At 41.5% G+C, this 27,427-nt stretch overlaps 1 protein-coding gene across 1 annotated transcript; it reads right to left on the bottom strand.

The window, feature by feature from the left end:
- Positions 1-968: 968 nt before the first annotated feature.
- On the bottom strand, positions 969-27,409 carry smo (smoothened, frizzled class receptor). Its single transcript, XM_060903432.1, has 12 exons — positions 26,664-27,409; positions 20,862-21,070; positions 19,897-20,106; positions 14,000-14,172; positions 13,694-13,913; positions 13,469-13,592; positions 13,285-13,377; positions 10,127-10,235; positions 9,839-10,024; positions 6,157-6,305; positions 5,879-6,013; positions 969-3,544 (listed from the first exon to the last, which is right to left on the bottom strand). The coding sequence occupies exons 1-12, from the start codon at positions 26,923-26,925 to the stop codon at positions 2,931-2,933; spliced, it is 2,484 nt and encodes an 827-aa protein (XP_060759415.1). The 5' UTR covers positions 26,926-27,409; the 3' UTR covers positions 969-2,930.
- Positions 27,410-27,427: the final 18 nt, after the last annotated feature.

The raw sequence follows: 27,427 nt of genomic DNA, 5'->3' as shown, positions 1-27,427 counted from the left end.
TGCCAAATATTGGCTCATTTGAAATTTCATGACAGCAACACATCTCAAAAAAGTTGGGACGGGGCAATAAGAGGCTGGAAAAGTTAAAGGTACAAAAAAGGAACAGCTGGAGGACCAAATTGCAACTCATTAGGTCAATTGGCAATAGGTCATTAACATGACTGGGTATAAAAAGAGCATCTTGGAGTGGCAGCGGCTCTCAGAAGTAAAGATGGAAAGAGGATCACCAATCCCCCTAATTCTGCGCCGACAAATAGTGGAGCAATATCAGAAAGGAGTTCGACAGTGTAAAATTGCAAAGAGTTTGAACATATCATCATCTACAGTGCATAACATCATCAAAAGATTCAGAGAATCTGGAAGAATCTCTGTGCGTAAGGGTCAAGGTCGGAAAACCATACTGGGTGCCCGTGATCTTCGGGCCCTTAGACGGCACTGCATCACATACAGGCATGCTTCTGTATTGGAAATCACAAAATGGGCTCAGGAATATTTCCAGAGAACATTGTCTGTGAACACAATTCACCGTGCCATCGGCCGTTACCAGCTAAAACTCTATAGTTCAAAGAAGAAGCCGTATCTAAACATGATCCAGAAGCGCAGACATCTTCTCTGGGCCAAGGCTCATTTAAAATGGATGGTGGCAAAGTGGAAAACTGTTCTGTGGTCAGACGAATCAAAATTTGAAGTTCTTTATGGAAATCAGGGACGCCGTGTCATTCGGACTAAAGAGGAGAAGGACGACTCAAGTTGTTATCAGCGCTCAGTTCAGAAGCCTGCATCTCTGATGGTATGGGGTTGCATTAGTGCGTGTGTCATGGGCAGCTTACACATCTGGAAAGACACCATCAATGCTGAAAGGTATATCCAGGTTCTAGAGCAACATATGCTCCCATCCAGACGACGTCTCTTTCAGGGAAGACCTTGCATTTTCCAACATGACAATGCCAAACCACATACTGCATCAATTACAGCATCATGGCTGCGTAGAAGAAGGGTCCGGGTACTGAACTGGCCAGCCTGCAGTCCAGATCTTTCACCCATAGAAAACATTTGGCGCATCATAAAACGGAAGATACGACAAAAAAGACCTAAGACAGTTGAGCAACTAGAATCCTTCATTAGACAAGAATGGGTTAACATTCCTATCCCTAAACTTGAGCAACTTGTCTCCTCAGTCCCCAGACATTTACAGACTGTTGTAAAGAGAAAAGGGGATGTCTCACAGTGGGAAACATGGCCTTGTCCCAACTTTTTTGAGATGTGTTGTTGTCATGAAATTTAAAATCACCTAATTTTTCTCTTTAAATGATACATTTTCTCAGCTTAAACATTTGATATGTCATCTATGTTCTATTCTGAATAAAATATGGAATTTTGAAACTTCCACATCATTGCATTCCGTTTTTATTTACAATTTGTACTTTGTCCCAACTTTTTTGGAATCTGGGTTGTAATCATATGGTTCCTCATAAAATTAAGGATCAATTTCACTCGTGATTTCAAAGTTTTGACATTTTCAAAACTTCGAAATCACTCATGAAATTAATCCTTAATTTTACTCGGCTCATACGATCACCTATACTAATTCAGTATTAGTCAATTGTGTCAAGATTCAAACGATGGAATACAAATTACGTTCGAGTAAATTATAAAGCTTCATATGAAATTTCAAATCAAAACAATGTCATTTTCAAATTTAAATGTGCAAAATCCAAATCACTCAACGATTACAAATACGAGGCATTCTACCTTAGAAAACTTACAAAATACAAGTGAAAAAGTGAGCCAAAGCACGACATGAAACTGACGTATCTACACCAGAATACAGGTGAAACAAACTACATGCTAAGGTACAAAAATAGCCTTTCTGATAGAACTGTACAGCAATCGCTTGAAATAGAAGCAGACGACAAACACGCAATTTTGACAATAGCATTTTCAGCTTCTTTACAGTCAGTACATTTAAAAAAAATGCCCTTGCTTTCACATATCCTGCACGAAACTTGCTTGTAATTGCACCAGGCAACTTCATATGACAGTACTGATAATACTAATATTTAAGAATACACTTTCTCTTTGTAACAAGTACTAACACTATCGTTTGTTTAGATCAGATCACCATAACTGCATGAGCCAGGTCTAAGAAACAGTGTAGCATGTGGATAAAACAGAGCGACGGATATATGAAATGGTGCTATGATCCACTCCAACGCACATCAACTCAAAAGTTCAGTTCGACATTGACGCAAGAGGACCTTTGGGCTACTGATTGAAATTCTAAGTCACTTTGGATAAAAAGCATGAGCCAAATGAGGAAATGCAAATGTAACGCAGCAGCAATTTTATGAATTTTGCAGTGATACAGTACTTTGTCCTGTTATGCTCCTTTCGCAAAACTTGCCCAAGGTGGTGTGTACCCAACAAGCGTGTGTGTGCTGATTTGCAAAGCTGCCATGTAATTCAAACAAATAATATTCCTAATACTGTTATCATGCCAAATCATTTTAACTTAGGTTTAAATGAGGATGAAGTTCCTATTTACTTGTATCTTGAGGGTGCTGGATTGTTTGAGTCAGCTTCATCAGCTTCATCTCTCTAAACGTCCATGCACACTTAAGGTTAACCAGTACACACAGTTCGGACTTGAAGGTCAACGTCAGGTGTCAGAGACTGGAATAGCTTAGTATTACTGATGGCAAAACTGGCAGCCTTATTTAAATTGGCACTCAGTCAGAAGTCTTCTGTGCCTAATCTACCGTAACATTTAAAGAAAAGACCAACCAGTTATGGAGCTCACCACACAAACATGCTCCATGTACCAACATAGGCACAGTGACAGGAACCCTGTCTTACATGTTTCTATCAATTTGTGGTGCAAAGTATCCAGCACTTTCCGACCAAACTCAGCAAAGCAATACAGGACGAAGTCAGAAATCAGACACAGCATCCATCAATTCTGCCTCCATTAGGTTGGTTCTGGAGTGGATTGGTGCAATCGCTGGTTTCCTGCCCTCTGAGCGAGGTGTTATAAAGCCTGTCCTGCCACCACTCATCAATGATGGTATCTCCTGCCCTGAATAATGGAACACTCCGTTAGATCCATTCAGCTGCCAGGCCAGTTGTTTATTAAACTGACCTCGTCCCTCGTACTGGCTTAGCATCAGTGGGTTGGCAAGGTTAAAGCCAGACTCCCTGCTGCGCTGGCTGGATGAAACACAGCCAAGCCCCCCGTATCTCTCCTGGTACGGAATGGGACAGGAAGGTCGGAATTCTGGGAAGGAGCCTGGAAGGACGTTCTCCTCTTCCTGCTGTTGCCGCTCCCACAGGTTAGCCACAAGGCTGCGATGTGCCGGGAGCTTAGGGAGGCGAGGGACAGCGCTGGGACCAAACTCTCTGTGATGGGGATTCAAACCCTCTTCATCAGGTGCTACTGAACGTACCTCCTTCTTCCTCTTCTTCTTTTTCTTCTTACGTTTCATCATCTCAGGCGGGATACCGGCTTCAACCATCCACAGTTTGTTTCGCTCTTCTGGAGGAGGCACTGCATGAGGGTGTGCAGTTGGAAGTAACATTAGCACTTTTTTGAAACAGCACACTTTAGTATTACGCTTTACACATAGATTCTCTTTTTTATTATTCTAGCTTTATTTAAAGATTTAGGGATCATTAGCCATTTGGTAATGTTAACAAAATGATTTTGATTCTTATGCCTACATTATCCAATATTTAGTCCATGCTTACGTAGAAGTATATATTATATGGACATGGGTGTTTTACTGGAAAATATACCACTTGCATTTTTGATCCGAGCTCCATCCAGGACATGGAGAACCAAAACCGTGTCATAAATCTCTATATGTTACTCGTGAGGAAATCGATGAATTGTTTTGTTAAATTTGGGTATTTTTTTTATTTGTGAACGTGTCGATATAATAAAAAGAAAATCACACGTTAGCTTGAAGATCTCATCTCATCTCATTATCTCTAGCCGCTTTATCCTTCTACAGGGTCGCAGGCAAGCTGGAGCCCATCCCAGCTGACCACGGGCGAAAGGCGGGGTACACCCTGGACAAGTCGCCAGGTCATCACAGGGCTGACACATAGACACAGACAACCATTCACACTCTCATTCACACCTACGCTCAATTTAGAGTCACCAGTTAACCTAACCTGCATGTCTTTGGACTGTGGGGGAAACCGGAGCACCCGGAGGAAACCCACGGGGAGAACATGCAAACTCCACACAGAAAGGCCCTTGCCGGCCACGGGGCTCGAACCCAGGACCTTCTTGCTGTGAGGCAACAGCGCTAACCACTACACCACCGTGCCGCCCTAACTTGAAGATCTCATCTCATTATCTCTAGCCGCTTTATCCTGTTCTACAGGGTCGCAGGCGAGCTGGAGCCTATCCCAGCTGACTACGGGCGAAAGGCGGGGTACACCCTGGACAAGTCGCCAGGTCATCACAGGGCTGACACATAGACACAGACAACCATTCACATTCACACCTACGGTCAATTTAGAGTCACCAGTTAACCTAACCTGCATGTCTTTGGACTGTGGGGGAAACCGGAGCACCCGGAGGAAACCCACGCGGACACGGGGAGAACATGCAAACTCCGCACAGAAAGGCCCTCGCCGGCCCCGGGGCTCGAACCCAGGACCTTCTTGCTGTGAGGCGACAGTGCTAACCACTACACCACCGTGCCGCCCTAGCTTGAAGATATTTAAGTTTATCTTCTCGTGTTGGAAGAACTCGCATTTTTCATCCGAAATACATCACAGATCTGAGTGACATATTTAACTAATATTGGCTGGCGTTGAGTGGTATATCAGATATATATCATGCTGACTGAACAAAAAAAATCCAGCCAATATTATTATTATTAAAATCGTCCGTATTTAACGAAGCAAACCTGGCGGCCATGTTTGTTTACAAATTGTCACAGTCGCTCGCTAGTGCGGAAGTTTTACGTCTCCAACGTGTGACATCATGTTGTCTTGACAACCATGCAATATTGTAACCCATATTCAACGCTCATTCTCCATTGGGTAGAGTGACGTAATACACATAGGATAAGCGATATGCTAACAATATTGCATGCTATCATACAAAAAGAATGAAACCCGCTAGAAGGGAATAGTTTTTATTCCATCGAAAAAGTGTCCTGTATGGATAATAATTCCCGATATTTCACTCCGATGACGTCACTCCCAGTGTTTTCCTGCTGACTAGGCGTGCGTTGTCAAAATGGCGAACTGGTTCACAACTAAAATTCTTTTGATTAACTTGTGTATTTTTTTTTTTGTGGATGTGTCCATATAATATAAAGAACATTACATGGTGGCGCAAAGATATAAAATTTATCTTCTCATGTTGAAAATATTTTCATTTGTTCGCTTTGCTCACTCGTGAATATGTTCACCACTCGAAGATAAACTTGATATCTTCGTGTAACTGTGTAACATCCTCTATATATTACATAATATCACAAACAATATTACCTAACACATTAATGTTAATTGGCAAAATTCATAATTTAGGCGAAATGTTGGGTGGAAATATTTACATCCAAATATGGTAATTTAAATTACGCTCATTAATGTGAACAACTTTTTAGTTCACGGATTGAGGAAATATCGGTGAATTTTCACATATTAAGTTAACATTTAATCAAACATCCATAATACACGTTAACTTTGTTACTTATAGTGAATCATCGTTGAAGTTGATGGTTTATGAAATGTTAACGAATGCAGGAAATTTAAGGGACTTGTTAGTTGCACATTTTTCTTCTGAAATAATTCTTTATGTGCTTGGATCAATGATTTTGAACAGAAAAAGTATCTGATACCAGATAACTTTAGTACTGACCGGGTGTCCCAGTGGGCGTAACCGAGATGTCCTGAGGTAAAATGGCACCTCTTCGTGCCACCATCTTCGTCACATGCTGAGCCCACGCAGAGGACATCTCCATGGACGGCTCATTCAGGTCAAAGTTAATGCCCGCTTTAGAAAAGTGATCAATTTCATCAGTGTTTAATTTCATTCAACATTTTCTTCATTTGTCAATAATTAAACTAATTTCTACTCAGCAGAGCATTGAAATCTGAGTTTATCTCCACATGTCCAGCAGGAGGTGGTATACTTACCCACAGGTCCTTCATGGGAGACCGTGTGCATGCTGAAGGACAATTCTTTTTCCGGATCCATTTGGAGTTCCTTTCGCTTGGAGAATGCTTTGGCTATCATCTTGCTCTTCTTGATGCGCTTCGGCTCATCGTCACTGCGTCCGATTATCCTTAGATTACAGGAAAGGCGTAAAAATATGACATTGGATATTGTATGCATACTGTAATTAGGACGCTAAGCCAAATTGTTAAGCTACTCCAAGATATTAATGACCAAACATTTTATTTTATACAAGCTCCAGAGATGCCAACATTGACAAACGAAAAAGAGTAGCATCTCCGAGCGCACTGAGGTGAAGCCGAGTGAAGTGAGGCTTCCTATTAGGCCGGGGATCCCAGAAACCAAATTTCGGGGAAGCTCAGAGATGCAATCTCGGCCATTTTGAGCTACTTTTTGAGGAAAATAAATGCAGGATTTACTGTACAGTATAAGCTCAATTATCCAAACTGTCTTGGGAAAAAGTTTGGCTAACTAAGAGGATGTTCAGATAAAAGGGGTTCAGATAACTGAGCTTGTACTGTAACACAGTATTTCAGTAGTTTCAGCATGATCAACAACAAAAGCCAGAGTAAAAGACAAAAGATTTTTATATATAGGTTTTTCAATAACAACAAAAATAATACTGTATTTACTTCCTGAACTGTGCACCAGTCTAATACTGGACTTAAAGGAAAACTGTAAGCAAATTTTTTATTAGCAAAATTCTATTTCTCATTTTATTAAATATCGGAATGTATTTTTGATCGCTATTTTGTTGCTGCTATAGCAAGTTCTGAGTGTTTGAAATATGCTCTGTAATATATCAGTCCATATGTCAAAGCAACGGCCGTAAACGAGATTCGTTGAGACCTGTGCGAGACATTGTAGGACGGAAGTAAAACGTACAGCGGAAATCAAAGTGACCAACATCTGCCAACGCTGTCAAAAGACGTGCGCGCCCTTCTTCGAATGCTGATGTGATCAAGCCGGAAGTTTTGTTTGTTTTGATAGCAATCAGGAAAGTTTGAAAAAAGTAGCCGTCATTTAAACTCGTTTTTGTGCAATATTTCATTTGGAAAACAGTTTTCAAAATGGCGGCACTGACACCTGGCTGACACTTCACGTTTCGAAGTCTCGCACAAGTCTCGTGAAGATCGCGCGGATAAGCGACGCCTGCCGTGGACCATCTCATCTCATCTCATTATCTCTAGCCGCTTTATCCTTCTACAGGGTCGCAGACAAGCTGGAGCCTATCCCAGCTGACTACGGGCGAAAGGTGGGGTACACCCTGGACAAGTCGCCAGGTCATCACAGGGCTGACACATAGACACAGACAACCATTCACACTCACATTCACACCTACGGTCAATTTAGAGTCACCAGTTAACCTAACCTGCATGTCTTTGGACTGTGGGGGAAACCGGAGCACCCGGAGGAAACCCACGCGGACACGGGGAGAACATGCAAACTCCACACAGAAAGGCCCTCACCGGCCCCGAACCCAGGACCTTCTTGCTGTGAGGCGACAGCGCTAACCACTACACCACCGTGCCGCCCTGCCGTGGACCAAACGAACCAAATTCAACATGGCTAAAAACCCAATAGACCGATAAGTATAATATTTAATTGCAATTACTTGCCAATACGAGTCACGATATAAAGTTACTAAAACCGAAAACGTAATTGAATAACACGTTAATTAAGAAATAAAGCAAGTTTAAAAATGACTTCAGTTCTCCTTTAAATAAAGTCAATACTGAAAGATGGCCATCCATACAACATTTAATTAAACTGAACATGCTGAAGTTTAATTGTATGAAGCTGGCTTTGCTTTCTTCAGTGTACTTCTGTTGTATGACTGGTGGTGGCACACTGAACCTTTAACAATCATGAACTGTTGTGTGTGACCAGGCTGCTCACGGTCTCGGTCTTCATGTTTGGCTTGAACTCCGTCTTATTTTTGGTTACAAGACTGAACACTCGCTCGCACTCTGCACTGGAGTGGAATATACATAGTACTGACAGCATTACCTTCCACATCGCTCCTCCCCCCATGTCACACGCTGAAATCTCACCTACACAGAGTACAGTAGGCATGGTGATTAACCAGCTTCGACTGTACAATACATGGCCACTCAGCCACATATTCAGCCAGAAACTGCTGTTCACACAGCCTCCACTTTTTAGGCGGAGACGCCATCGTTCACAATCCATAGCCCGTCTTTACTTCACTTCACACCTGACACTAATTTGTGAGAGAAATCGAAAGTTTCAGTTCTGGAACACGACTGATGAAGACAGTTTGCTTCCAGGAAGACGACTACGCACCTTCATCACTACTGTGCATTTCTGAGCACTGCGTTTAACATGCGCTGTGACTGGCCGAGAGCATGAATCAGGTCACCTCTTGGCCAATCACAGTGCAGCTAAAATTAGGATTCGGAAATTCCCGGAATTATCCCAATCAGTGTAAACAATGACATGTGGAACAGTCCGAACGCTGAAAATATGTTGGTTTGATTGATACTCGAATAAAACTGTTTGAAAAACGTATTATATACAGGTCTATACGTAGTAGGGATGGCGAAAACTAAAAAAAATCTTGACCGACCACCGAGCCTCATTAGCCGGTTAAAGTCGGTTAACCTATGAGTTTAAATTCAGGGATGCAAACGGCACGCCTTTTTGGCAGATGCTGCTTTTTTCACGGCTGAATCGTGCAGATCCGATTTTTTTTTAGGGGGGGCATTGGAGTGTCTGAATAATTTCATCAAAGTAAATTCTGTATTAAAATTACTAAATAAGCAAATGCCGTTACAGTCCATGAAACATAGGAAGTATAAGTATGAGAAGAAAACAGTAAATCAGAAAGCTGCGCATGTTTTCGCGGAAGCTGCGCAAATGTGCGCAGCTTTCTGATTTACTGTTTTCTTCTCATGCTTCTTATGTTTCATGGACTGTAACGGCATTTGCTTATTTAGTAATTTTAATACAGAATTTACGTTGATGAAATTATTCAGACACTCCAACGCCCCCCCTAAAAAAAAATCGGATCTGCACGATTCAGCTGTGAAAAAGTCGGCATCTGTGCCTTTAGTTTGTGTGGAGAGATCTGATCTGCAATAACATGCATTGTTGGCTACAGACCGAAACATACTTTCAGAATGCACTGGCCAAGGCAGGACTAAACTCCATGTGCCTTCTAATAATAATTAAAAAAAAAAAACAGAATAGTAATTTGTAAGCTAAAAAGCCTGTGTCTACACTTTTCTTACGCCGAGTGGCAGCTGTCTTCAACTGGGGCGGGAGGGCGGGACATGACTGAATGGGTGTTTCTGATTTGTCAGCTGTTGTCCTTACACCGCATGGCATGCCCCAAGCGTTTACAACACAGAATTCCTGGTTCTCCGCTCCAAAATCGGCAGCTTCAAAACGATTGATTTTTTTTTTTTAACTGACAACCAAAAAAAAAATTTAATCGGTTGACGTTGATTCGGTCAACCATCAGTCAAACGGTCATCGGTTAACATCCCTAATACGTAGCACTGTAATCGTGCTTCAAATCCGTAGCTGCGACGCCCAAATCGTGTATGTTGGCATTTCTGAAGTTTTTTATCAAAAGTGCAATGATTCACTATAAAATAAGTGAACTTAAACACCTACCTACACCAGGTGCGCTTCCAAATGAGAATTGTGGCTTTGGTCCACACCCATGTGCTCATGGCAATGCCGGTACCGAACATCGAGAACAGATTGATCTTCTCCACCAGCAGACTGGGTCGGTTTTTAATGGTGCACTCCGGGATCGGTTTCTTGGTCTGATGAGCTATAGTGACATTCGCTTCACACCTGGAACAAACGGTATTTTTTTCTGTAAGCTGAATCACTTTAAACACATTCAATAAATAATAATAACAGTGCATAAACAAGCATATTTTAAAAAATGCTTACAGCACAAATTCCCTAAAGCTCCTTTCCCACTCCGCCTGGTTGAAAAAGTCGTAGAAATGGCATCCAAAAGTGATGAAAACAAACCCAAAAGCCAGAAAACCAAATATACCTGGTAGCAAGAAAGAGTCTTTAGTTTTGCAGACAAATACAGCGATGTGTACGGTAATAAAAACCAAAACTGAAAATTAGACATGCATTGACACTCGTCCTGCTCTGATACGGCTCAAATACTCACACTATTACAAAATGCTCTGACATCCGATACCAGGTGATACTACGAGCCATAAGCCTCATATATGCAGTCGCATTAATGAACAGACTACGCAAAATGATAACGAACTGGATGCAGTTCGCAGTTAATGAGAGCAATCAAAGCAAATAAGACTGCAAAGTGTGTTGTGAAAATGTCAAGAGGAGGAACTCGAACATCTTCGGATAATACAGAGCCTAATAAAACATCTGAAATATAAAACTCAGTATAATGAGCTCATCACTAGCAGCACACTGTACAAAACTAACGCTGCAGCAAACGCTGATTAGGTCAGGACAAAATGTCTACAGACAATGCTAGGTGTACGAAAATAATGGCTCTTAGCCAGCATGTTGTTCATGAAGATCAGCTGCAATCGATCAGATTCTGACACAACGAAAACAAAAACCGACATATCAGCCTTGTTCTGATGTGAAACAAAACCTGCTCTTCTTAACTGTATCCCAACCCCATCCAAGGTAGCTAATGTAGCTAGCTAAGGCACTTCATTTCAAATCAACTTGCTAAAGTTATAAAAAAACAAAACTAGAAGCCAAAGTGCACGAACACACTCGGGTGCTTTTCAAGGCCACAATGGAAAAACAAAGGCGAAATAAAATGATATAATATGGACACAAGTGTTTTACTGGGAAATATGCCACTCGTATTTTTGATCCGAGCTCCATCCAGGACATGGAGAACCAAAACCGTTACGTAAATCTCTGTATGTCACTCATGAGGAAATCGATGATAAATTTTGTTTTGATAAATTTGGGGACGGGGCGGCACAGTGGTGTAGTGGTTAGCGCTGTCGCCTCACAGCAAGATGGTCCGGGTTCGAGCCCCGTGGCTGGCGAGGGCCTTTCTGTGCGGAGTTTGCATGTTCTCCCCGTGTCCGCGTGGGTTTCCTCCGGGTGCTCCGGTTTCCCCCACAGTCCAAAGACATGCAGGTTAGGTTAACTGGTGACTCTAAATTGAGCGTAGGTGTGAATGTGAGTGTGAATGGTTGTCTGTGTCTATGTGTCAGCCCTGTGATGACCTGGCGACTTGTCCAGGGTGTACCCCGCCTTTCGCCCATAGTCAGCTGGGATAGGCTCCAGCTTGCCTGCGACACTGTAGAACAGGGGTGTCCAAACTGATCCATAAAGGGCCGTGTGGCTGCAGGTTTTCATTCCAGCCATGCAGCAGCACACCTGACTTGGCTCATTCAATCAACTGAACTGTCTTCACACAGTCAAATACTTGCAGCCACACCCACCCTTGATTAAAGGGTGGGTGTGTCAGTTGATTGAATAAGCCAAATTAGGTGTGCTGCTGCATGGCTGGAATGAAAACCTGCAGCCACACGGCCCTTTATGGATCAGTTTGGACACCCCTGCTGTAGAAGGATAAAGCGGCTACAGATAATGAGATGAGATGGGAAATTTGGGGACTTTTTGTTTGTGAATGCGTCAATATAATAAAAAGAAAATCACACGTTGGCTTGAAGATATGAAGTTTATCTTCTCGTGTTGAAAAACTTGTGTTTTTCATATGAAATCCATCATGGATCTGAGTGACATATTTAAATAATATTAGTTGGCGTTGAGTGGTCTATCAGATATATTCCATTCAGCTAGCATGATACTGAACAAGTCGAAGACGAGTAGCTGAATAGAATATATCTGATAGACTAGGAAAAAAACCCACCCAATATTATCTCATCTCATCTCATTATCTCTAGCCGCTTTATCCTGTTCTACAGGGTCGCAGGCAAGCTGGAGCCTATCCCAGCTGACTACGGGCGAAAGGCGGGGTACACCCTGGACAAGTCGCCAGGTCATCACAGGGCTGACACATAGACACAGACAACCATTCACACTCACATTCACACCTACGCTCAATTTAGAGTCACCAGTTAACCTAACCTGCATGTCTTTGGACTGTGGGGGAAACCGGAGCACCCGGAGGAAACCCACGCGGACACGGGGAGAACATGCAAACTCCGCACAGAAAGGCCCTCACCGGCCACGGGGCTCGAACCCGGACCTTCTTGCTGTGAGGCGACAGTGCTAACCACTACACCACCGTGCCGCCCCACCCAATATTATTATTATTATTATTATTATTATTATTATACATTCCTTTCAGGTGTTCAACACATCTTTCTCTTTCAAAATTCTCTTAAAATCTTCCGTATTTAATGAAGCAAACCTGGCAGCCATGTTTGTTTAAAATTGTCCCAGTCGCTCGCTAGTGCGGATGTTTTACGTCTCCGACGTGTGACATCATTTTGTCTTGACAACCATGCAATATCGTAACCCATATTCAACGCTCATTCTCCATTGGGTAGAGTGACGTAATACACGTAGGATAAGCGATATGCTAACAATATTGCATGCTATCGAACCAAATGAGTGAAACCTACTAGAAGGGAATAGAACACGTTTTTATTACATTGAAAAAGTGTCCTGTATGGATAATAATTCCCGATATTTTACTCCAATGACGTCACTCCCAGTGTTTTCCCACTGACTAGATGCACGATGCTAAAATGGCGAACCGGTTCAAAATTAAAATTCTTTTCATTAACTTGCTTTTTTTTTTCCTGTGGCTGTGTCCATATGATATAAAGAACATTACATGGAGGCATGAAGATATGAAGTTTATCTTCTCGTGTAGAAAATATTTTCACTTGTTCACTTCACTCACTCACAAAATATACATTTGCCACTCGAAGATAAACTTTATATCTTCATGCCACTGTGTAATATCCTCTATTTATTAATAAAAAGCAGGTTTCTCATTTTAGGTATCGGTATCAGTATCAACGAGTATTTGTAATCCGTCTGAAAAAAAAGGGGTTGATGCATCTCTAGTGAAAATATTAACAGAATACAAATGAGAGCTATGTAAAAGAAAACTGTACCAAGTCTCAGCATGGTCTCATTGATTTTACTTGCTGCTTTTTCACTCAGCAGTCCTGGATGGTTACTTTTGATGGAAAATAATGTCATGACACCTGCAAAATTCAGAAATTTGCATCAACTTTGTGTATAAAAATTAATCAAGCAAAAAAAAAAAAGTCTGCTGTCTTTCTGTTCCCGTCTTACCTCTTACAAGGAAATAGCCACCAATAGTGAGTACCACGCCAATTGGAGCCAGAACAAACCCAGCGCGATATCTGTAGTTTTTGTAGCCCACAAAGCAGATTCCACTAACAGAGTCTCCATCAACCTGTATGATGTTCGGCAGAGATTATGACTACTGTAGCATCCAGTGCTGCACCACAAATGTCCCCCCCCAAAAAAAAAAACAATGGGAATAAGCAGCCTTACCTGTGCAATGGCCAGTATAGCCACTGTGAGAATAAACGGGATGGACCATGTGACCAGGTGGAAGTAGGACGTCTTTCCAGACAGAGGTTGGTGTGTAGTACCCAGGGCTTTGAAAGATGTGTGCCAGGCATAGGTGAGCATAACAAACCAGATGACCCCTGACATCAAGGAGTAATACACGATGATGAAAATGATAACACAAGAAAGCGTCTCTGTCGATCTGGAGAGAGGAGAAAGAATAAATCGTTGTTCTGGGTGCTGTGAAGTATATTCATAGCATTGATGGAAATCCTCAAGTGTTCTTACGAGGGCTCTCCAAGCCGCATGGTGTTATCACTTTTGCACACAATCTCTTTGCGAGCGCCATCCATGAACTGAGCGAGCCAGCCGATGCTGCCCACGAAGAAGCAGGCATTGACATAGAAGAGGATTACAGCCGGGTAGCGGTTGGAATTTTTCCAGTCGGCAAGAAATGTCGCCTGGGGAAAAGAGAAAGAAAGGATGAGACGTGGAGTCAAAAATTTTTCATTCAATGTACAGGGCTGCCTAATGAGCCAAAGTTATCCAAAGTTACTTGGATATGTTGGTGATATCAAATTCAAATCTGCTACATGTCTCAATGTAATCTCGAAATGTTGCCGCCTCACAGATCCAGCGTTTCAGGGTTTGAGTTCTGGTGCAGTTTTGACTGTTTTCCTATGGGCCTACGAATTTCATCCAACCTCCCAAAAATGTGACAATTGGCTACTAGGTTTCAAAGTGAGTGTGTTTGGTGCCTGTGATGGGCTAGCATCCTATTGACAGTGTATTCCCACCTCACTGGCATTTTTCCTGGGATAGCTGTCTATCCGGCATATCACTGCAGTGACATGGCCGCTCTGATGGCTCCAGCCATCAGTAGGCATATCAGACGCTTGATGGCCATGCTGTGAAAATTGTGCATGCAGACGCTCATCTGAGTTTCCAAATTTGTCATTGCGTAACTCTTGAATATTTTCTATAATGAATACTCTCATTAAAAAGCTTATAATCTCTGCTTTCCAAAGAAATGTATCTGGTTAAGATCTGTTCAGTACTTTGGGAGTAACCGCAGGTTGAAGTCGGTACAACAGAGTAAAAATTCTGCTTGCGTGACTTCGGGAAACTGCTGGTGCTTTTCTTTTTGAGTCACGGGAAAGGAGTCAGGCTCGCTCTCTCTCTTGATCGGTTTCCCACTGGATTACTCGTCAATATCAGTCAGATCACTTTTATAGCAATGTTCTCTTGCTCTCACTGTTTCTGATGAAGGATTCAGCAAAAGTTTCCATCTGTTAGTTCTGATGTTCAGATTCACGGGAGACTTTGAAGTGAGTTTTCGTAGCTTTACCTACTTATTTTTTCAAATCAAACTGATTCATGTAAATAAATAACTATTTTAGAATATGACTGGAGTTGTTTTGATGAAAAATATTGAGATCTTAGTGGTCGGAATGAGATTTTAAAAAACCGGAAGTCAGAAACGCGAGTGTTGATTTCAGTTGAGTTAATGTGAATTGTTTATTGGATGTGGATCAGACAGTTTTTTCGAGGTTCGCCTTGAAAGCTGTGAATATTAATCAAAATAATCATTTATGTTCTTTCATATAAACACTAGTAGGCCCTACTTTTGAGAAATACAAAGGCCTACAGAGCACAAAGAGGGGATTAGAAATAATCTTTTATTACTTTTTTATTTTGATAGAGAATGGGAGATGTGAATGACATTCAATGCTTATTTATGCATATTTTATAATGAACATTGATTTCTCCTCCTTTGTGATGTAGAATTGAAAGTTAAGATCAGCTTTATATTGCACAAATAAAGCCATTTGGTGAAATTTTGAAGAAGAGAGTGTACCGATTTAACGTTTTTACCTAATTAGCATGCTTAATACTAATTAAATACTACTTTGCATTATTGGTTTTAACTAATTTTTCAGGCTTTGTATTCAGTGTACAACCATCTATGTGCCTGCCAATTTCCATGTAAATATCTCGAAAAATAAAAAAGTTATGAAGAAAAAACTTTTGATCTCATTGGTTAATGAGGCCCATTTTAGATCATGTGATCCTTATACAGACTATTACAGCCGTTTTCTAAAAATTAAGCCTTTTTTTCAATCTTTGATTTGTAATATCTCAAGAACAGATAAACATATTTGAATTCTGTAAAAAGTCTGTTGTTCTGAATTCAATGAGAGCGGTTTCAAGCAATTTGGATTGAATTTTCACCTGATATACCTGCCATCAGTTTCTAGGGAAGAATTACAGTTGTGGTTTCCTGTTGCCTTCTACTCAATTATTATAGAGGTTTTCTCCTCTCAACTATTCACACCTATGTGCAATTTAGAGTAGCCAGTTAACCTAACTGCATGCCTTTAGATAGTGGAGGAAACCCACACAGACAGAACATGCAAACTCCACACAGAAAGCCCTTGAAGTTCAAACCCAGAACCTTCTCGCTGTGAGGCGACAGTGCTAACCACTGCACCACCATGCCTCCTTTTCCTGGGATAAGCTCTGGATTAAGGGAGCAGGTAGTGGTGGGTAGAGACTATCAAATACCCCTGTGATACAGGAAAACTATGAGGGCACTTCAAAAAGTTCTCGGCCTCACCCAGAAAACATCACACGAGAAAGAACGTTCTTGCATTACTGTTCTACATAGCCTCCTTTAACTTCAACGCACTCGGTCCACCGATATTCAAGCTTCACTATCACTTTGCGGAAGAATGTCACATCTTGAGCTTTCACAGCATGGATGACTTCATCATCATCACTCTGAAAATGGCGACCATGCGAGTGGGATTTCAGTTTGGGGAACAGATAGAAGTCAGACGGTGCCAGGTCGGATGAGTAAGGTGCACGAGGCAACAGTTCAAAGCCACATTTGGCTGCTTCTGCCCCGCCCCCTGTGCTGTGTGGACGGGCGCATTGTCCTGGAGCAACAGCACACCAGCTCGAAGCTTTCTTTCCTCTCCTTTTTACTTCAATTGCTTCTTTCATTTGAGTTTTTGTGCACAGGCTTTATAGGATACAGTTACGCCCCAAAATGGGAGTTGCACCCCTTGTTTCAGGGTGAGGCCAAGAACTCTTTGAAGTATCCTCATACAAAAACAAGTGATTTGTCTTTGTATTTGTCTTAAAACGTAACTTGTTGGAAGACAGCCACACTGCAAAAAATAAAAATCTTAGGAAGTTTATTTGTCTATTTTCAAGTCAAAACATCCAGCAACCCTTATTATAAGACATAATTGCCCAACAAGCAAAACCTCATTTAGGTAGAAAGGCTAGTTTTTAGACAGGCCATCTTGAAAATCTTGTATAGACAAAATGTCTTGAAAAAGTCTTATTTGGAGCACCTTTGAAAATAAAACAAGTCTCATCTCATTATCTCTAGCCGCTTTATCCTTCTACAGGGTCGCAAGCGAGCTGGAGCCTATCCCAGCTGACTACGGGCGAAAGGCGGGGTACACCCTGGACAAGTCGCCAGGTCATCACAGGGCTGACACATAGACACAGACAACCATTCACACTCACATTCACACCTACGCTCAATTTAGAGTCACCAGTTAACCTAACCTGCATGTCTTTGGACTGTGGGGGAAACCGGAGCACCCGGAGGAAACCCACGCGGACACGGGGAGAACATGCAAACTCCACACAGAAAGGCCCTCGCCGGCCACGGGGCTCGAACCCAGGACCTTCTTGCTGTGAAGCGGCAGCGCTAACCACTACACCACCATGCCGCCAAAATAAAACAAGGTTTTTTTTAAAACAAGTAAGTACATTTTGGACATTTGTCAAATGCGGTTCGTCTTGTTTCAAGAAAAAAAAACAAAGTAGGCCTATGCTTGTTTTGGGAATAAATGAACTTTACTGAAATCTTTGAATCTTTCATTACAATTCAACTCCACCTTACAGATCCTAAGTTTACTGCGACTGTTTTCTCAGTCATTCAGAGTGAGCTCCTTCTAGATGCTGTACATACTCTAGACCAGACAAGTGCCTTCAAAAAGGCTATGAGTGAGTGGAGGGCGTTTTAGTGACGTCTTTTTGGAATGCTAAGTTCAGTGTTTTGTTTTGGTTTTTTTTGTGCCTGATCTTGTAAACCCCTCGTACACATGAATAGTCAGTGCCCCCAAAATGCACTGTTGCTTTGGCGTTGTGTAAGCACTGTAAGTCAAAATGCGTAGACTTTTTTTATTATTATTATTATTTATTTTTTTTTTGGTGCCTGAGGTCCTCATCTCATCTCATTTAGCCATTCAAGTCATTTTTATTTATTTCATTTTAAGGGTATTTCACTTAAATTCATGACAAAGTCTTAGCAGTAAAAACTGAATTTAAGATAAATATACTAATATTAGGATTGTTAAATTCTACAACTAAGCATTGCTAGCTTAAAAGATTCTCCTTTTGTGACCTGTAATTAGTAAAATACTCTAGATATGAGACCAGAGACTATCTTGAATCAAGTTGACGACACGTGTAGCATTGCAACAAGTTTATTTTTTTTCCCATTTCAACATCTCATCTCATTATCTGTAGCCGCTTTATCCTGTTCTACAGGGTCGCAGGCGAGCTGGAGCCTATCCCAGCTGACTACGGGCGAAAGGCGGGGTTCACCCTGGACAAGTCGCCAGGTCATCACAGGGCTGACACATAGACACAGACAACCATTCACACCTACGGTCAATTTAGAGTCACCAGTTAACCTAACCTGCATGTCTTTGGACTGTGGGGGAAACCGGAGCACCCGGAGGAAACCCACGCGGACACGGGGACAACATGCAAACTCCACACAGAAAGGCCCTCGCCAGCCCCGGGGCTCGAACCCAGGACCTTCTTGCTGTGAGGCGACAGCGCTAACCACTACACCACCGTGCCGCCTGCCTGAGGTCCTGGGGAAGTGAAATCTTAAGAGATGTTTTAATGTTTGAATGTTGAAATGGGGGCGGCACGGTGGTGTAGTGGTTAGCGCTGTCGCCTCACAGCAAGGTCCTGGGTTCGAGCCCTGGGGCCGGCGAGGGCCTTTCTATGTGGAGTTTGCATGTTCTCCCTGTGTCCGCGTGGGTTTCCTCCGGGTGCTCCGGTTTCCCCCACAGTCCAAAGACATGCAGGTTAGGTTAACTGGTGACTCTAAATTGACCGTAGGTGTGAATGTGAGTGTGAATGGTTGTCTGTGTCTATGTGTCAGCCCTGTGATGACCTGGCGACTTGTCCAGGGTGTACCCCGCCTTTCGCCCGTAGTCAGCTGGGATAGGCTCCAGCTTGCCTGCGACCCTGTAGAAGGATAAAGCGGCTAGAGATAATGAGATGAGATGTTGAAATGGGAAAAAAAATAAACTTGTTGCAATGCTACACGTGTCGTCAACTTGATTCAAGATAGTCTCTGGTCTCATATCTAGAGTATTTTGCTAATTACAGGTCACAAAAGGAGAATCTTTTAAGCTAACAATGCTTAGTTGTAGAATTTAACAATCCTAATATTAGTATATTTATCTTAAATTCAGTTTTTACTGCTAAGACTTTGTCATGAATTTAAGTGAAATACCCTTAAAATGAAATAAATAAAAATGACTTGAATGGCTAAATGTAAGAAGTACGATCTTGTTATAAGAACTATTTTGATTATTTTGAGTTAATCAGATCTCGCATAATAAGTTCCCCAATCTTATTTTGGAATTATTTCAGCTAAAAACAGGTTAGATTTTTCATCTTACTTTAAGAAATCTTACCAAGTCAAATTTGACTAGTTCCATTGGCAGATTTTTTTCACCTGATTCAAGCAAATATGCTTTGTTTTAATCTTTTATTTCTTATTTTTGAAAGGCCATTTTTTGCAGTGCACACATACAGATGCACATTTAGACATGTAGTGTTGTTCCGGACAGCAGCACTCACACTGCTTTAAGATTGTTTTTTTTTTTTCTATTTCTATTCCTTTCCAAAGTATGTTTCTGTTGTGTTCTTCATGTGACTGCTTCAAAAACAATGTAAAATCACAACTCTTTGCCTTAGTGTTCTTTTGGCAAGTAAGTACCCTCTCAGGATTTCTTTTGTAACAAAAAAAGTGATTTACAAAGTGATATGGAAACAAGAATAAAAATACTTATCAGTTCATCGTAATTATCTAAGCATTTCTCGATATTTCACCCCACACAGGACTCTTGTTCACTTACTAATGTAAAGAAAGTACACAGCAGGGTGATTGATCCGAAGATGGCGATGTAGCCGTGCATGTCGGAGTGTTCATCCTCCGTGAAAAGCGGATTGTCACACTGAATGCCGCAACCCTCCACATCCTTGTACCAACTGGCCTGAATGTCAGTTTTGACCAGAGGAGCTTCACATTGTCCCGATGTATTGAATTTGATTTTCTGCACCTCATTCTAGAAAAAAATATACACTTTAAACGTACTGTCCATTTGAGTCACTTTCAAAGACAGCATCAACTCAAATATCCTGCTGTATATAAATTATACATTAGGGTGCATCAGTCGCCCTCACTTTCATAAAATCTGATGCATTTTTGTCTGGGTGTTCCTTTTCACCAATAAAGACATCCTGTAAAATTTTTTGACCATATTTAAAAGTCTAATGGTGGCACCATGAGGTCCATTTTTTGCCAAAAAACGCTTATTTTATGTTTTCGCGTAAGGTTTGAATCACAATGTTGGACTCCATTTATTGATTTCTTGTGAGCCAGAGATCATGTTAAGAACCTTTGCAAGGGATTGAGAAGCATTAATGTGATTCATAATACATTTGTATTGTTTAAAAGTAGCTGAACAATGATTCAATGAACAGCTAAAACTCAAACTGTGCTTGATAATATATGTAGCATATGTACTAAAAATGTGTATCTAAGATATTTGGTATACTCTATAAGGTGCCATAATGTTTCATGAAAAGTGATCAAAATGTCATAAAAGTCATAAAATAGCAGCTTTTTCCATAACTTTGAGCTCCTGGTGCCACCATTAAACTTTTGAATTTTGTCAAAATATTTCACCCAGTGTGTTTTCTTACCAAAAGGAACATAAAAACAAAAATGCATCATGATCGGAGGAACTTTTCATTTTTAGGGGGCAACTGATGCACTCGATTATACATATCTCAAGCAAACTTCAACCAAACATTATACCTGGCAACCGAAGGGAAACCTGATAGTGTTCTCACACTTCAAGAAGTTGGGCCACCCTCTCTCCTGTTCCACGATGTGGCAGGGTCGACGGGTCCCCTGGCACAGGGTCTGGCTGGGCAGCTCCACTTTGCCGTTCTCACACTTGGGCATGTAAACAGCACAGAGTAAAGGCTGAATGACTGCCCAGCACCGAGGAGCGTTTCTCAAACCTGAAGAAGAAAATATGTCACAGGTGAACAGGTGTGTCTGGAAAGTCAAAAAGTCAAAAAGTCAAAGTCCCTCTCACGCCAGGATCTGGTCTTCCCAGGCAGTCTCCTGTCCCAGTACTAACCAGCTCTTGAGGCACATACGGTAAGTAAGGCGCCAATCTCCGTTTCTATAGCCTTCAGCCTCTCACCTGTTATATAGCTAGGGTTACAGTGGGGAGCTGGTCCTCTGGAAACGATGAGAGTTTGACTCCCTACTCGCATCTGTATTGCAGCGTGCCTTGACAGATGGTACCATTTTTATGATGGTCTTTGGTACGACCCAACCATGAGTAGAACTCACAATCTCCCAGTCTAGAGCCGGACACGCTAACCACTAGGCCAGTTCACAGTTATCTCCATAGTGCAACCAAGAAATTTGAAATTACATTTTCAAAGATAAATTTAATAACTGTTTTTTATTATCGAGATGAACCCTGGGCTAATATCCAATCCTGAAACGATTCTTATACCATATCAATAACTGAGCTGACTTTCTGAGAGCTTCTGTTGGCAAGTTATGCGAAACATCATAGGCAGCGTTGGACAGCTTTTGAAAAAGGCATTATGGTCAAAATAAATAAACGAGACCTTCAGTGACGGTGTAGCTCACTGCGGCCCCGTCTAGTCCAGAAGGAACGATCTAAAGCGGGCCACCTTGTGCAATAAATGTTGCAAGCTATATACACTATATAGAAGCAATATCCACCCTAGGAATACCGACCTATTTGCCAGAAAGAATCCAAAATGGCGAGGAATTGACCGAGAAGAAGCAATTTTTGTTGAACTGCTTAAAGCATTAAGGCTTAATTAGTCCATAACTTCATTAATAATTGTAATGAAGCAAATCTGGGTAGAAGTAGAATCAGGGTGGTGTAGTGGTTAGCACGGTCGCCTCATAGCAAGAAGTTTCCGGGTTCAAACCCAGCGGCCGGCGAGGGCCTTTCTGTGCGGAGGTTGTATGTTCTCCCCGTGTCTGCGTGGGTTTCCTCCGGGTGCTCCGGTTTCCCCCACAATCCAAAGACATGCAGGTTAGGTTGACGTGGGGTGGCCTTGGGCTGAGGTGCCCTTGAGCAAGGTACCTGACCCCTGACTGCTCCCCAGGCGCTTTGGTGTGGCTGCCCACTGCTCTGAGGCTACGTTTACATTAGACCATATCTGTCTCGTTTTCTTCGCGGATGCACTGTCCGTTTACATTAAAACACCTGGAAAAGCCGGGAAACGGGAATCCGCCAGCGTCCACGTATTCAATCTAGATCGTATCTGGTCCGGTGCTGTGTAAACATTGAGATACGCGAATACGCTGTGCTGAGCTCTAGCTGGCGTCCTCATTGGACAACATCACTGTGACATCCACCTTCCTGATTCGCTGGCGTTGGTCATGTGACGCGACTGCTGAAAAACGGCGCGGACTTCCGCCTTGTATCACCTTTCATTAAAGAGTATAAAAGTATGAAAATACTGCAAATACTGATGCAAATACTGCCCATTGTGTAGTTATGATTGTTTTTAGGCTTGCCATCCTTCCACTTGCAAGTAGTAAGTGATATGCGCTGGGATCACACACACAGCGGCTCAGTCCCGAATCACTGCTTGTGCACTTCACTCGCGCGCTCTGTGAGCTGCGCAGGGCCGGAGTGCGCACCCTCCAGAGGGCACTCGCTGTTCAGGGCGGAGTGATTTGGAGTGCAGGATGCCTGCGGAGCCGAGTGTATCCGTGTATTGGTGTTGCTGTGTGCACGGCTAACGGTTTTAGTGTAAACGCGAATCGTTTTAAGAACGTTAATCTGATGATCCACTGATTCGACGTAATGTAAACGTAGCCTGAGTGTGTGCGTGTGTTCACTGCTTCAGATGGGTTAAACGCAGAGGATGAATTTCACTGTGCTTGAAGTGTGCATGTGACGAATAATAGGCAAAGGTTTCTTCTTCTTCTTCTAAAGTTATATGCACCCTAGGTTCCTCTACCTTCATGCCAGAAAGAATAAAAATCAGTAAAGAATTGAGGGAGAAGAAGCAATTTGTGTGGAAACTGCTCGTTAAGGATTGATTAATTACTCCATATCTTCATTATTAATTGCAATTATGCAAATTTGGGTAGAAGCTATATGCCCCCCAGGTGGACCAACCTTCCTGCCAAAAGGAATAAAAATCGATGAAGAATTGAGAAAGAAGAAGTGATTTTAGTGAAATGTGGATGACGATGGACAACACATGATGGTACAAACTCATCACCTGTCGGCCAGATGAGCTAATAAAAGAGAACCATAGAGATGAAACACTGAACCTTATTAAACAGTAATTTGTGTCCTGTGTTCAATGCAAAATCTGCACTGTCAGTCAACTTTACAGATTCCCAATCACAAAATGTTAAATCTGACCCGATACCAATACAGCGTTTCAAGCAAGAATCAGCCCCAGAAGCACTCTGTGTCAAATCCCTGGCCACCTCCATCAGACAATGTAACAACATTTCAGATAATCAGATTTTCAAGCATTGCCTCTTCCATCAGTCCAAAATCTGACGAGCAATTTTATCACGGTGCCTGGCTGCACAATCCAAGGTTGTGTCCTTAACTCAGTTCAACTCAGATGCTGAAGTAGGGGACTTGCCTTTAAACCTTTACAACTAAAGGTTGTAACTCAGTTCTGACCTTCTACTAGGGGAAAAAAACAAAGAACACGCCCCCTTAAATTCCTTGGCACGGTTTCCTCATCCCTGAGTTCAGCAAGTGACAACAAATCAACATGGCTACTCCCAGCATCGACAGTCAACAAAGGAGCACTTTGTATCTTTAAATATGAGTTATACTGTATATACTAGAGCAATCAATATACAGATAATATTCACTTGTTAAATCTATAACACAGGCTACACAGTTCACTGTAATGAGGACGTAAATATAAATCACTCATCACAGTTAGCTGGCTAGCTCACTGCTAAAAAAAAAGCAAGAGAGAGAGAAATATGAACGTTACAATGCCAGGAGGACACATGCAAAGAACCGACTTGGACGGGGAAGCAAATTTCAAGCAATAACAGAAATATATTCATCTTTAATAATTGCTTAAGCCTTGTCAGGGCTGTGGTGGAACTTGAGCCTTTTCCAGGAACATTGGACGCAATGTGGGAAAACACCCTGAGCAGTCATCCACTCATTCACACCTATGGGTAATTTAGCATCGCCAATCCACCTACCTAACTGCATCCTTTTAAAAGGTGGATGGAAACTGGAGAACCCAGATGGAACCCAGTGAGACAGAGGAACATGTAAAACACCACACAGACAGTGAGTTCAAGAGCTCGAACCGGGGACCCTGGAGATGTTCCCTGGACCACCATGCCGCCCAACAGAACTGCAGATTTATTTCTTTGAAATAATATTTATTAAATATACTGATAAGGAATAGTATAAGGATAGATAAGATTTATATTAGGGCGGCATGGTGGTGTAGTGGTTAGCGCTGTCGCCTCACAGCAAGAAGGTCCTGGGTTCGGGGCCGGCGAGGGCCTTTCTGTGTGGAGTTTGCATGTTGTCCGCGTGGGTTTCCTCCGGGTGCTCCGGTTTCCCCCACAGTCCAAAGACATGCAGGTTAGGTTAACTGGTGACTCTAAATTGAGCATAGGTGTGAATGTGAGTGTGAATGGTTGTCTGTGTCTATGTGTCAGCCCTGTGATGACCTGGCGACTTGTCCAGGGTGTACCCCGCCTTTCGCCCGTAGTCAGCTGGGATAGGCTCCAGCTTGCCTGCGACCCTGTAGAACAGGATAAAGCGGCTACAGATAATGAATGAATGAATGAAGATTTATATTATAGTGAGAAGAAGGACCACTAAGGGATGGTTTTGGGGTTTTTTTTCCGAAATGCTTTGTTGAGACCTTTGTTTCAACAGCTGGAGAAATGCAGCTGTTAATAAATGCAGAGGTTACAAAAAGTCACCACCTTTCTCCACTTCATCAGGAGTAAAAATGACAGCAGTACTCACTCACACGTCTCCAAAGTGCCGAAGGAAGAGTTTTGTGCTGTTTCTACATAGTGCAGGTGTGGGGAAAAAAAGAGGCCTCAAGAGTCATGAGCATGCAAACAACAACCATGAGGATTTTGTGATTAAGGTGCGAATGAGAAGGAAAAAGGGTGGGATGGATCATTAAAGGGTGCTAATGTTAATTACAGAGAGATTCAGGAACAGGAAATCCGTCTCGTTTCAATGTTTAGTGCAAATTAATGCATAGCTATTAGTAGCTGTTTTGTTTCACAGCTTCAACTTGTAGGATAGGTGAGAATAAATAAAATAAGAAGTCTTGAAATTTATAATCGTGGAAGAAAAGAAGACTGAAAGATATCAGAATTGGAAAAAAGCAAAGAAAAATATGAGGTACAGAGGACTACACGGCAAAATGTGGTGTGGTGTAGACACCGACGTAGTTTGTTAAAGTTATCTAGTGATCTTACTCTTGTGAAAGAAACAACGTAGACGAATTTCTAGGAATTATTATACGTTTTGTTGTTGCACTCGAAATGAAAAAATGCATGAACTTGTTGCATCTATTTTTAATTTTTCCTGACCTTTTTTTTCATTTCAACATGTTTGTTTATTTATTTATTTATTTATTTTCTGCTTGTGCGAAAAGACTTCTGCACAGAATAATATTTTGAAAATAAATATGTTTTTGAAATAAAATGTTACAAAATCGAGGAAAAAAATTACATGTCACAAGTTGATGGAATTTTTTTTTATTTTGAGTGCAACAACAAAACACGGGTAGGCTATGTGTCAAACATTATAGTTGCATTATAATAAACAATTCCTAGAAATTTCCTTGCACGTGCAAAAAAATGCTGTCAAGCAAAGGTGCCTTCAGGAATAATGAAATGAAATAATTCTACATTTAAAAAATTCTATAAACAGCAGCAAACAGTGCCTTTTATTCATTTTTTATTTCAACATTTTATTATTTTTTTCTGCTTGTGCAAAAAGACTTCTGCACAGAATAATATTTTGAAAATAAATATGTTTTTGAAATAAAATGTTACAAATTCGGGGGGGATAAAATTACATGTCACAAGTTGATGCATTTTTTTTTTATTTTGAGTGCAGCAACAAAACACAGGTAGGCTATGTGTCAAAACATTATAGTTATAGTCAAAGAAATAATTCCTAAAAATTTCTATGCACATGCAAAAAAAAAAAATGCTGGATAGCAAAGATGCCTTCAGAAATAATGAAATGCAATAATTCTACATTTAAAAAAATTATATCAAGAGCAGCAAAATGAAACAAAGTGAATATTTGGTCTGATTTTTTTTTTAAAATAGTAGTCTCAGGTATAATGTGTTCAGTTTTATAAAGAAATGATCTGTAAGTTTTACTGAGAATCTTCCAGAACCAGACACAGATCTTCTGGAGGTTTTGCCTGTCACACTTTCTTCTTATTTTTGCAGAAAAAAGCAGCCTTCAGGATGTTTTTGTCAAAAAGTGGCCTCTTATGTAACATGCTGCTTTCTTTACTGACAAACCAACATTTTTTTCTGTAAAATTGTTCCAAAACATCTTACCAGACCACATGTTCAACTTCTCAAAAGCTTCTTCTTGTGTCTCAGAGTCTTCAGCCAGCGCCAGAGACGTGTGCGTGTACGGCAGAGGAGAACCGAGACACGTATTGTACTTCAACACTTCACAAGTTGTCGTTTTCTTACATAAATCGTTAAACATACTTTCATTTTTGTGTAACATCACGGCCTGGGTCACCATCACAGACCCAACCCAAAGCCAAAGCATCCCAAATCCGCCAACAATGGAGATGGAGCTGGAGGACATTTTCAAGAGCGACAACAAAAACACTAGTAAAATGACTCCTTCTTTTCTTCCTTTGGATGATTTTATCCGCGCCAGTTCCAGCGTCCTGCGACCAAAATTATTTCCAAGAATAAATCTGAAATCATGATTCCAGGTTCAGTCATAATAATAGCAGATACTTCATTTTTGTCCGCACAACTTCCAGGAGTTTCTTCTTCCCTCTTCTTCTTCTTCTTCTTCTTCTCTTCTTCTTCTTTATTCTATTCCGCAATTAAAACTTTCCACTCCGACTCACAAGCTGCACATGGGCTTCAGTTCTGTGTGTAAAAACTAGTGCGTAATAAAAGAAAAGGAAGAAAACATGGATTGGAGGAGCTTTTTTGAACTGTATGAAAAAAGAAAGAAAGAAAAGTGCAGAATGGCTTCATCACCATCCCCCACTTCTCAGATGGAGGAGAAAAAACTGGCCTCTGAGAGTGTAACTCGATCCCCAGGCTGCTGGTTCGGCCCCCAGATTTTTCCC

Source organism: Neoarius graeffei, chromosome 21, assembly GCF_027579695.1.
Source record: "Neoarius graeffei isolate fNeoGra1 chromosome 21, fNeoGra1.pri, whole genome shotgun sequence".
Taxonomy (NCBI): domain Eukaryota; kingdom Metazoa; phylum Chordata; class Actinopteri; order Siluriformes; family Ariidae; genus Neoarius; species Neoarius graeffei.
Note: the sequence above shows the minus strand (reverse complement) of the source record. Positions and strands in the feature narration are given on the sequence as shown.